We start from the raw sequence: 11,636 nt of genomic DNA, 5'->3' as shown, positions 1-11,636 counted from the left end.
CCTAACATGGAGTTTGCCTTTATAGCTGCTGCATACTGGGTTGACAATTTCATCAAGATGTCCACAATAACCTCTTTCTTGCTCGGTAACCGCCAGCTCAGATCCCATTAGGTTACCATTGAAGTTGGGTCCCATTGAAGTTGGGTTTTTTTGCCCCAACGTGCATCTTGTGTAGAAGAACTTGCAGGTGGATCTTACCTGCTGCCTGTACACAGCCTTGTACACATTCCCAATGCAACATCTTAGCCTTCAGTCCAAGAAATCCATTTATTATCAACATATACAGCAATGGGCAATGCTGAAAATACATGGAGGAGGTTTTGCACCACTGTTACAGTTTCCTCACTTGTATCAGAAGCGTGGCCTTGTTGACGTCACTTCACAATGATCACACAATCTCTGACAAGCAAGCAGCACAGCGGTGTTTTAAATACATGCATGCTTGTGTCTCCATATCAAACAGCCTAAGCAGTACAGAAGCTCTAGCAGACATTTTTTTGTTCAAAAGTGGAGGCTATAAAACAGTTCCTGTTAATCTACAAATATGTTCCCCTCTAACTAGAGGCCTATAAGTGACCCCCACCCCCACCCCCACCCTGACACATTTCCCCTAGTCTGGAAATATCCTGGTGCTGCAATCCGGTCACATGTTCTTGGCTTGCAATGCGGTAGACCATTGCATTCCATTTCCCTTTGTCTGGAGAGTGGGTGGGGTGGGAGAGACAAGGGACGAGAGCGAGGTGCAAGGGACTGGCACCGGTCTGTGAGGCACTCCAGCAGCAGCTGCTGGGCCTGCCCACATGGCTCCCCCGTGGCTCTGCCACCTGGGCTTGCAGAGCAGCTGGAGGGTTAGAAAGGGCAGCCCGGCGTCGCCCCAGCTGCCTGTGCCAGTGATGCTGAGTCCTACATCTTAACCTGGCATCTCCCAATGGGTTCCTTTTCCCTGGTTCCAGGTTCGCTGTTGTCATGGTAAGTGACTAGTCCCTGTTTTGCAGAGTGCGAGAGATGAGGACTGGCCAAGAGGGAAGGGCGAAATAGAGTGGGACTTGCAAGTAGGTCCTGGCTGCTGACAAAGTCAAGAGAAGTGCCCAAGGGAACCGGTGGGGGGCGGTTCCCCATACTTTGCGGTTCTGCAGCCAGGGCTCACCCTGCTCTGTATTCTGCCTCCCAGAGATCGCCTCAAGGCCCAGTCACCTTTCACAGGACCATTAGGGGCAGTCGCGGGTGTGGCCTTCGGCCCCTGACAGAGCCCCTTCCAGCTCCTTCTCAACCTGGTTGGTCTCTGGCCCGCCAGAGAGTTCAGCATCGCAGTCAAGGGACTCGTGGATGGTGGGCAGCGTGGTCTGCTGGCTGAGACGCTTCCGCAGCCCAACGAGCAGGGGCTGAGGCAGGGAGGAGATGTCCACGTTGTTGCCGAGGTCAACCCAGGCTAAGAACGGAAACCGGCTTGTGTCCTTCATGGTGTCCGTGAGCTCCTTCACCGTGGCGCGGGTCAGGCGGTTCCCGTTGAGGGAGAGGTGGGTGAGGCAGGGCAGCGACCCCAGGAAAGGCAGCAGGAGGCACACTGTGTCATCGGTCAGGTCGGTGAAGCTCAGGTCCACCGTGTTCAGGTGCTCACCGTTGTTCTGCAGGTAATAGGCCATGCGGTGGACATCCCGCATGGAAAGGGGGATGCCGGACAGGTGGATCGCATCCTGGCTCAGTTTCTTCTGCAAATTATTCTTCAGGCTAAACGAGAGGGAAAGAGGAGAAGGCTTACGAAGCAACATCATGGGATGCTTTTGTTGAGGGTCGCAGGGGAAACAGCCTGGCTACTAGGTCATGGCTGGGCTGGCCCTTGCAAGTGGCCAGCACCCTCTGTACGCACGTGCCGACACGCAGCCACCTTTGAATGGCTATCGTGTGAACAGCACAGTCAAAGGCTGAGTCCAGGGCGGGACAGTTGTGGCTCTTCAGATGTTGTTGGACTGCAACGCCTGTCATCTCTCATCATTAGCTAGGGCTGATGGGAACTGCGGTCCAACAACACGGGGTACCACATGCTGCTGACCTCTGGGCCAGTCCAGCCTATTGAAAGGCTATGAGGGGGGGGCGGAGCTGGACGCCATGATGGGTAAGATTTCTCCTTGAGACTCCCGTACGGGGAGATCTGAGAACTTAATTATCTCATTCAAAAAGGCATGGGTCGTCAATGAAAATGAAGGGAAATGATTATGACTTTTAAGTGAGGGTGAAAGTCTTGTTTTTGGAAGCAGAATCAGTATAAGGAGGGAGAAAAGCAGCCCGGTGTTTCTGGCTGTAAATTAGTCAGACGGAACGGAGGGGGGAGCGATGAAAATGAAACTGGCTTTGTGAATGTCAGAGCTCTTTCGTATCCCAGTCTGATAAAGACGGTGAATTACAATCCTTATCTGAGAAGAATGTCTAATTGGCAGTAAATTCACCCTTTAAAAAGCATCAAAGGAGGAAGTGTTTATCTGCGTAGAAAAAGAGACGGTGTGGAGTGTATACGGGACATTAAGTGAGAGTCAAAAATAGATCCATGCCGAATGTTAGGAAAAAAAAAAAAAAAACCTGGGAAGGCTACAAAACGCCCCTCTAATCATAATTTGGCCCGTCTTGAGAAACTGTCTACAGATGAAGTTACACAAAGTAGTGGAAGTGAAAACGAGAGCGGCAGTTCTGTCAAGATGGCGGAGAAACCTGGCACGGTGCCAACTTCAACTACAATGGAAGATCTGAAGAGGCTGATTTTGGACAGTACAGCAACGCTGAGTAAGAAGATGGATGAAAATGATAAGAAGGCAGATAAAAGGATGGGGGTGCTCGCTGACAAGATTGCCCAGAATGACAGAGCTATAAAGATGCTAGATGCTGAAGTAAAATTAGTGGAGAAAAGGCAGGATGCCTTGGAAAAAGGCTGTGAGGTGAAGTTCCAAGATCAAGAATTAAAGTTGATCCAATTGCAGGATCAGGACCGACGTTCCAACCTACGAATTAAACACTTTGTTGAAGAACCAGCAGAGGATTTGAGAAAAATAATTCTGAAATGGTTCAATGATATGATGCCTGATCTGGATATAAAAGACTGTGACCTGTAAAGGATCCACAGAGTGGGGGGAGCAAATTACAGAGGAACCCAGGACATTCTTGTGAAATTTGGCAGTTATTACAAAAAGGAGCAAGTGATGAAGAAATTGAGGTCCATGGCCATGATAAAATATAAAAGCAAAGCAGTGCAAGTTTTCAACGATCTTTGTCAGCAAACACTCCAATGGAGACACAGCGTTAAGCAAATAACTGAAACGTTAACAAGAAACGCAATAAAATATGCTTGGGGTTACTCTGTTTTCTTAAAGTTTTCATATGGTGGGAGTCAATACAGAGTAACCTCTTTGGATCAAGGCAAGGAGTTGCTGAAGAGTCTGGGTTTATTTAAGGAAGCAAGTCTTGGAGCTGAAGTTGGAAACGGAGCTGAAGCGGGGGCGTCTGGGATGGGGTAAAATGTTGAATGGTTATGAGATAATAATACATAAAAGCTGTTAAGTATAGAGATCTTGCTGCTCAGGCGGAACTCCGCCTCCCCCCCTCCCTTAAGGTAGTTAATGGCCGGAGTGGTAGACTTACGGGGATATGGGGGGGGGAAAGGAGGGGGGATGGGAGATTGGGGGGGGTTTAATAGGGTGGGAGGGAGGGAGTTGAAGGGGGTTCAGGGTTTGTGTTTTTTGTTGTTTATGTTTATGAGATGCAGAGCACACGGGATCGGAAGAAGAATCAAAAGAGTAAATATGGATAAAAAAATTAAAGTATCAACGCTTAATGTTAAAGGTCTGGGCGCAGTCGTGAAAAGGAGGAGAATAGAACAAATGTTAAATAAAGAAAGATCTGATATTATTATGATGCAAGAAACACACCAAAAATTTGATGGCGTAAACAAAATACGGACAAAATGGTCAGTCTATTATGAAAAGTCATTGGGGACATCAAAAAAAAATGGAGTGGCAATTTTGATTTTTAAAAAAAGTGGATTTACATTAAAAACTATAAAAAAGGATGATAATGGTAGATATCTTATGATAAAGGGACAAATTGAAAATGAATCATATACATTAGTTAATGTTTATGCCCCCAATGAGAGACATAGAGAGTTTTTTATGGAATTATTTAAAGAAATAGAGGAGTTTAGGGAGGGGCATCTTATTTTAGCTGGGGATTTTAATATGGTAATGGATAATGGAGTGGATAGGTCAAACCCCACTAATACGGAAAAGAGAAATAATATTACTATATTGAATAAACTAGTAAAAGAAAAAGATTATGTAGATTGCTGGCGTTTACTGAATGGGTCGAACCCGGGCTTCTCTTACTACTCCTCAGTTCATCATACATACTCTAGAATAGATTATATATTGGTTTCAAAAGAGTTTGCAAGTAAGGTATGTAAAATGGAAATGGGGGTAATAAAGGTAACAGACCATGCATTGCTAAGTTAAGAGTTCACAGTTAGAAAGAATTATAAAGAAGCGTTTAGGTGGAAATTAAACACAAAACTTTTGAAGTACAATAAAGTGGTAGAAAAAATGCAAAGAGAACTGACAGACTTGGGAAATTAATGAGAAGGGAGGAACGTCAAGGGCAGTAGTTTGGGATACCATGAAGGCAGTAACAAGAGGGATATGTATTAGAGAAATGTGCAATTTAAGGAGGCAACAAATAGCAGAGCAGGAAAAATTGGAGGAAGAGATTAAGAAATTGGAGAAAGATTATTGGCAATTTAAAAATAAATATAAATTAATAGAAATACAAGCGAAGAAAAAGCAATTAGAAAATTTAAATTTAGAGGAAGTTCAGAAAAATTTAATATATATGAAAAGGGAGTATTTTGAAAACAGCGATAGAAATTCTAGATTGCTTGCCAGACTCACACAAAAGGAAAAAGCCAGGAATGGGATAGGAATATTGAAGGATAAACAAGGGAATTATTGTCATATAATGAAGGGTAAAATAAAAATTTTCCAAGAATTTTATCAAGAATTGTATAAGGGTAAGGACACTCAAAAACAGAAGTTGGAAGCTTATATAGAAAAGTATATAAAGAAGGGAATAAAAATAGAACATAAAGAGTTAATGGAGAAGGTAATAACGCAAAGAGAAGTAGAAGAAGTAATTGAGAATTTGAAAGTGGGTAAATCACCGGGGGTAGATGGTTTAGGCTCAGAATATTATAAGGTTTTTAAGACTTTTTTAGTACCGAAATTATTGAAGCTGTACAACTCCATATTGGAAGGAGAAAGAACACCAGAATCATGGGAACATTCATTAATAATTTTAATACCAAAACCAGACAAAGATTTGAATGTCCCTGATTCATATAGTCCTATTTCATTAATAAACCAAGATGCTAAAAAAATTTCAACTATTTTAGCAAGGTGGTTGAACAAATTTATAGATGAATACATAGGGGAGGATCAATGTGGATTTGTAGCAGGCTGACAAATGCATAATTTAGTGGGAAGAGTTTTAAATGTAATACAGGTGATAAATAAGTCTAAGGTTAAAGCTGGAATTTTGGCATTGGATATTTTTAAGGCTTTTGACTGTTTGAGCTGGCAAGCTTTAAAGATGGTTTTAAATAAAATGGGATTTGGAAATAAATTTAAAGCTATAATAGAACAGTTGTACTCTCAAAATACAGCTGTAGTGGTAGTGAATGATGGTGTGACGGATAAGATACGACTAGCCAGAGGGACAAGACTAGGATGTCCACTCTCGCCGGTCCTGTTTGTAATGGTAATGGAATTATTGGCGAATGCAATACGAGAAGATGAGGAGATTGAAGGAATAGGTAGTATGAAAAAAATTAAACTGAATATGTTTGCAGATGACACGTTGCTAACTATTAAGAATCCAATAGAAAAGATGGGGAGAATTAAACAGCAGTTGAGAGAATTTGAGGATATTACTGGGTTAAGAATAAACTGGTCCAAATCAGAAATGATGTTGTTTAATTATACTAAAAAGGAAGAGAAGGATTGGGAAGAAAAGGGAAGAGAAATGAGAGTTAAGAATCAGATTAAATATTTGGGAATAAAAATTACGCAGAAGTTAGAGAGTTTAGAGAAAGAGAATTTAAATGTGTTAAAAAAAGAAATTTTAGCAAAATTGGAAAAATATAAAAGATTAAATTTATCCTGGTTTGGAAGAATAGCATTAATAAAAATGAAGATTTTAGCAAAGATTAATTTTGTGTTTAGGATGCTACCAATAAAAATTTCAGAATTAGAGATAAAAAGTTGGCAAAGTATTATAAATAATTATTGTAATGGTGATAAGAAAGCGAGGGAAAATAAAAGTAAATGGTATTTAAGTCAAAAAAAGGGAGGATTGGGTCTCCCAAATATTAAACTATATTATGTAGCAAATAGGCTAAGACATATTGTGGAGGCAATTACAGGAATAGGAGAATTAGATTGGATGGAGGATAAAACTACAAGTAATATAGAGATTAATTTGGAAAATGTTTTTTTTAGGGAAGGGAAAAAAATGGGTAGAAAGTATAGATAACCCGCTTTTGAGGTCTCACTGGGAAATTTGGAGTAAATATAAAGGGGAGCTGCTTCCGAGCAGCTCCTCTTTGTCACCGGTAATAATGTTAAAGAATTTCCCGGAGGAATTAAAGAGAAATTAAGGGAATGGTTAAGAGGAATGAATACAAGAGAGGATATGGAAGAGGTCCTTAAAGATAAAAAATTAACTTGGTTAAATTATTGGCAATTAGAACAGTGGACTAAAAAGTGGGTAAGAGATAACGGAGATTGTAGAGAATTGACGAAGTTTGAGGAATTAATAGTTAAGAAAGAAAATGATAGGGAGAAAAGAACAGTGTTAAAAGGGTTGATGAGTGAAATATATAGAATACTGGTGGAGAAAGGGTTGATGGATAATTCAGGCAAAATGGTTTGGGAGACAGATTTGAATGTACAAATAGGACAACAGCGCTGGGAGGGACTATGGAAACAAAGAGCGTTGAGAAATATGTCAGTAAGAATAAAAGAATTATTTTAAAATTATATATGGAGGTGGTACCTAACTCCGGTTAGATTGAATAAGATAAATAATCAGCAAACTGTTGGAGAGGATGTGGGGGTAAAGGAATGTATTTACATATGTGGTGGGAATGCAACTATGTTCAAAAATTTTGGAAGATGGTGTTTTTGGAGATTGAAGAAATTGTGGAAATGAAGATAGAACGAACACCAAAAGTCGCATTACTGTCACTATTTGAAGATTTAAAATGTAAAAAGGAAATCAAGGAATTGATAACGAATTTGCTGACTGCAGCAAGATTGATTGTAGCTAGGAACTGGAAGATTCAAGGGGAATATTCTATTGAAGAATGGTATAAAGAAGTATGGGATATAGCTATTAATGATAAATTGACATGTAATATTAAATGGAGAAGAGGTATAGCTAAATCAAATGATTTTGAAGGAATTTGGAAACCGTTCCTAATATTTGTGTTTTCTAAGGGAAGTGGGAAACCACCAGCAGAGGAAAGTATGAGATTTTGGAATCAGGAATGAGATCCCGAGGTGGGGGGTGCACTTATATGTTAATTTTGATTATGTTATTTAGATAAGATATTATGTATTCAACATTTCAATATTATGTAGTACGTTATTTTTTTTTTGTGATAATGTAAATAATAATAATAATAAAGGCTATGAGAATCTTCCCTGCCCCACCCCCTTGCTGGCAAAGGTTGCTCATCCCACGCCGGTCTCGTCTTGTGCACCCCAGACATGTGAACGAGTCACAAAAAGTACCGGGCACCTGAGCTTTGCTTAGCATCAGTGATTACTTTGTGCTGCCCCAGAACTGTACTGTGGTTGCACAGTAGTCTTAGTCAGTTTGTATACAGCATTTCCCACAATATATTGTGCTCAAAATGGTTCACAAAACAAATATTATAGACATAATTATAATACATTACAACACAACATTTCACGCAATTACAGCTCATTTAAAGCGTGTCAAAAATTTAAATAGCACGAGACATACCTATATATAAGTTAGCGAAATCATGTGCAAATATCAACATTATACTCACATGAAACAATTCACTGAACTGTTGATGTTAAGAGACCCAACAACAAGATACCTTACCCACATCAAAGACACAGGAAAAAAGAGAAAGGAAAAAAGCCCCCCTGGCACTTCAAGTAGCCAGAAGGGCACCGCCTCTCACCTCCTCAGGTCTGCCCTCATCCTCATAGCAACTTTGCTCCTGGCTGTCTCTTGGCAGCAGAGCACCGGAAGAGGCAAGATGGAAAAGGCCTTTTCCTGGGCAGATGGACCTTGACCGTGTCCTGAAGGCCGCACAACCGCCAGAGGCAGCTGCCTCAGCTCCCCATGAGGGCAGCTAGGGCTGGGGTGAGGCAGACAGGAGCAGCCCTGCTCTGCTGGGGAAGACCGCGTCTCTCTGCCCACTAGAGCCAAGGCCTGCCCAAAGCCACCGTGCTGCAGCAAGGGGCCTCTTTGACCCGCCAGAGACATATTTGTGGCATTTGCTGTTTCTGGCACCGAAAGAGATGGGCTGGCCAGTGCTGAGATGCCACAGAAAAGGCAGCAACTTCGGGAGCAGAATTGCCTGCCCTGCAGCTGAACTATTTCACGCTGCTCTAGTGGCATGAGGATCTGGACCATTTAACTTAAAACCTTCTGACTGGTGTCCACCTGAGGCTTCGGGATGGGTATGAAACAATTAAAAAGACTTTGATACCTTCTCAGATTTAAAAACTTAAAATTGGCCTACTTGGTGGAAATGAAACACTTATAAAAAAAGAAAGAAAATAAAACTAAAATAAACCTGGCAACAAGCCAGCCCCACCCCACCCCCAAGTGTCCAGGCAACCCCCTTCGTGGTTTGTTTAGCAGGGCAGAGCAAAGTGGCGCACGTTCACAAGAAGACAGGCTCCTCCGGAGTTCAGTCTCACCACTGCATGCAGACGTGAACTGATCAACTTCTGACACATGGACACCAATAGAAGTTCAAAGGGTGAGTTTAGACAACACAACATGAAAAAAAATCACCACATCCAATCTCTTTTTCTTGCCATTTTCCTCTGGTGAAAGGTCCTTGTGAACGGGCCCCCGGGGGTCAGATTTGAAGGTGAGCTTCCGATCTCCTTCAAGGGCGGTTTAACGGTGCCTGTGGTGGCAACAGAAGTTGTGGTGACCCTCTCCCGGCAGAGACCATTTGCACACCTCATCCCAGCCTCCCCAACCTGGTGCCTTCCAGATGCCTTAGACTACAACTCCCATTGTCCTCAGTCAACATGGCCCACACATTTGGAGGGCTCCTGGCGAGGAGACGGGGAGCACTGAGGCAGATGGGGAGAAGGCAGAGAAGGCCTTTTTGGCAGGGGTGATACGAGCCCCCAGAGACAGCTGCCCTCACAGACACCAGCTCTCCTGCCCTGCTCACCCTGGGGCAATCTTTTTAAAGTACAGAGTGTAAATGGTTGGTACTCTCTTCTCTGCAGCATGACTGGTGTCACCCATGAGCCTTCTTCGTTGACAGGGCCGCCACGGCCACTGGCTAGAACAAGCGAGGAAATTCTGGCCCAGCGAGTTCTTCCCCGCCCCTGCTTGGCCAGAGCCACCGTTGGCATCTTAATTGCCTGTTAGCCGATCCCCTTTCCCGCCTCAGTGCGCATCCCTACCCAGCAGTTCACGCAGCCTCACTGCTCCATACAGCCAGACTCCCATTAAAAGCTCGCAAGTAATTAAAACTTGGCAGACACTCCAGGCCCATCTGACAAACTACCAGAGAGCAGAAATCACATTTGAAAAGCAAGCCAAGCGTGGCTTCCCTGCCATTGCCACCCACTGGTCCTAGCCCTGCCCTTGGGAGCCAGAGGGGACTGGCCTGCTCCATCTTCTGCATGACAGCCGTTCAGATGTTTGGAGGCGGCTCTCATGTCTCCTCTGAATCGCCTCTTCTCCAGGCTAAGCGTATTCTTTCAACCGCTCCTCACGGGACTTGGTTTCCAGACCTCTCGCCTTCCTGGTCGCTCTTCTGTGGCTGTGGTCCCTTTTGCCAGTGCCCTTCTTAAAATGCAGAGAACTAGCTACAGGCCTCCAAATAGAGCCAAATGCAGAACAGTGGAACTGTGATTTCTTTTGACCTGGACAGGCTGCTTCTGTTAATGCAGCCCAAGATTGCATGAGCTTTCTTAACTTTCACATCACACTGCTGGTTCATGTTCAGCTTGTGATCCATTAAGACACCTAGCAAGGAGGCCTTCTCCCCTACAAGCTGGCCTAGCAAGAAGGCCTTCTCCCCTACAAGCTGGCCTGGGTTTTAAGGCCTTCTCGGAAGGCCTTCTCTTGGTGCTCCCACCACCGGAGGCACATTTGGGGTGCGGGTGGGGGGAAGGGCCTTCTCAGTAGCTGCTTGCAGGCTCTGGAACTCCCTGCCGAGAGAAGCTAGCTTGGCTCCCTCTCTGTTGTCCTTCCACCATCAGGCAAACATCTTTCTTTTCAGGCAGGCCTCTGGCGTATAAATTAGTCTGCTGTTCACAGAGGTTTTAATTGGTTGGTGCAATTTATTTCTTTTATCGTTGTGTTACTTATTTATTTTTATGTTGTGTTTTCATTAAGATTTTGTTTATAATCTATTTTATTGTTAGCAGCCTTGAGCACAATTTTTGGCAGAAAGGGAGCCTATAAATTAAATAATCATTGATGAATAAATAGGTCTTTTTTGCATGTACTGCTCCACCCACTCCTGTGCTGCGATACCTGCTCTGCTTTTCTCTTGCAAGGAGTTCCGCACCTTCTCTCTGCACAGAAAGTAACTCCAGCAGCTCTGGGGAGAATTGTATTCAGATGCTAAATAATGTTCATTTAGTTGGGAACCCTTAAACAGTCAAGCAGCCTATGCTTTCAAATGCAGTTAAATACAATTCCAGTGGGGGGGGGAGGGGGCTGCTTTTCTCACCTCTGCCTACAGAAATGCCCTGCTGTTCCAGAGTCTTTGGTATTCCTCCTTCCTTTATCAGGCCAAACCTCAACACCATAGATCCAGCATGGTTAACCTCCTGCTCACAGGCCAGATATGGCCCAGGGGGATTCCTCATCTGGCCTGCTAGCTTCTTCCCCAGAGCCTGTCACCAATTCCAGCAGGGAGAAGCTCTTATCTTCAATCAACAGGAGATAAGAGCTTTTCCCTGCTAGGGGAGGAAACTGCAGACTGATTCCATCCTGTCTACTTCAGAGGCTTTGCTCTGCTTGCTTCTGAGTAGACTTGCAGAGGCTTGTCTGGCTCACTCCTGAGTAGGCTTAAAATCAGTAAGAATCACATTTGGGCCACACCCTGTAGCTCCACCCACAGACTGAAAGCGCCCCGAGACCTCTCTCAGATTGGAATTTGGTCCATGGACTGAAGGACATTTCCCACCACCCTAGATCCACTTGGGCCATCATCTCCCATCAGAGTACCTGACCACCACCCAGACCAGGATGCTAACTAGGACGCTGAGGCATTTCTGTGTCTGATGCAAGGCTGGGGCAGGTGGAAGACTTTTGCCCCCTCTGCTGCACCTCTGTCCTCCCTCGCTCTGTGGGCCACG

General features: G+C 43.9%; 1 protein-coding gene across 2 annotated transcripts in view; it reads right to left on the bottom strand.

Moving 5' to 3' along the window:
* Positions 1-248: 248 nt before the first annotated feature.
* Positions 249-11,636, bottom strand: part of LRRC75B (leucine rich repeat containing 75B) — a 29,146-nt gene continuing 17,758 nt past the window's right edge. For both annotated transcript variants that reach the window (XM_063144021.1, XM_063144022.1), the window contains one exon: positions 249-1,728. In XM_063144021.1, coding sequence (XP_063000091.1) covers positions 1,209-1,728 — 520 coding nt within the window. In that variant the 3' untranslated portion in view covers positions 249-1,208. The remainder of the gene's footprint in view (positions 1,729-11,636) is intronic.

The sequence above is a fragment of the Elgaria multicarinata genome, chromosome 18 (genome assembly GCF_023053635.1).
Source record: "Elgaria multicarinata webbii isolate HBS135686 ecotype San Diego chromosome 18, rElgMul1.1.pri, whole genome shotgun sequence".
NCBI lineage: Eukaryota > Metazoa > Chordata > Lepidosauria > Squamata > Anguidae > Elgaria > Elgaria multicarinata.
Note: the sequence above shows the minus strand (reverse complement) of the source record. Positions and strands in the feature narration are given on the sequence as shown.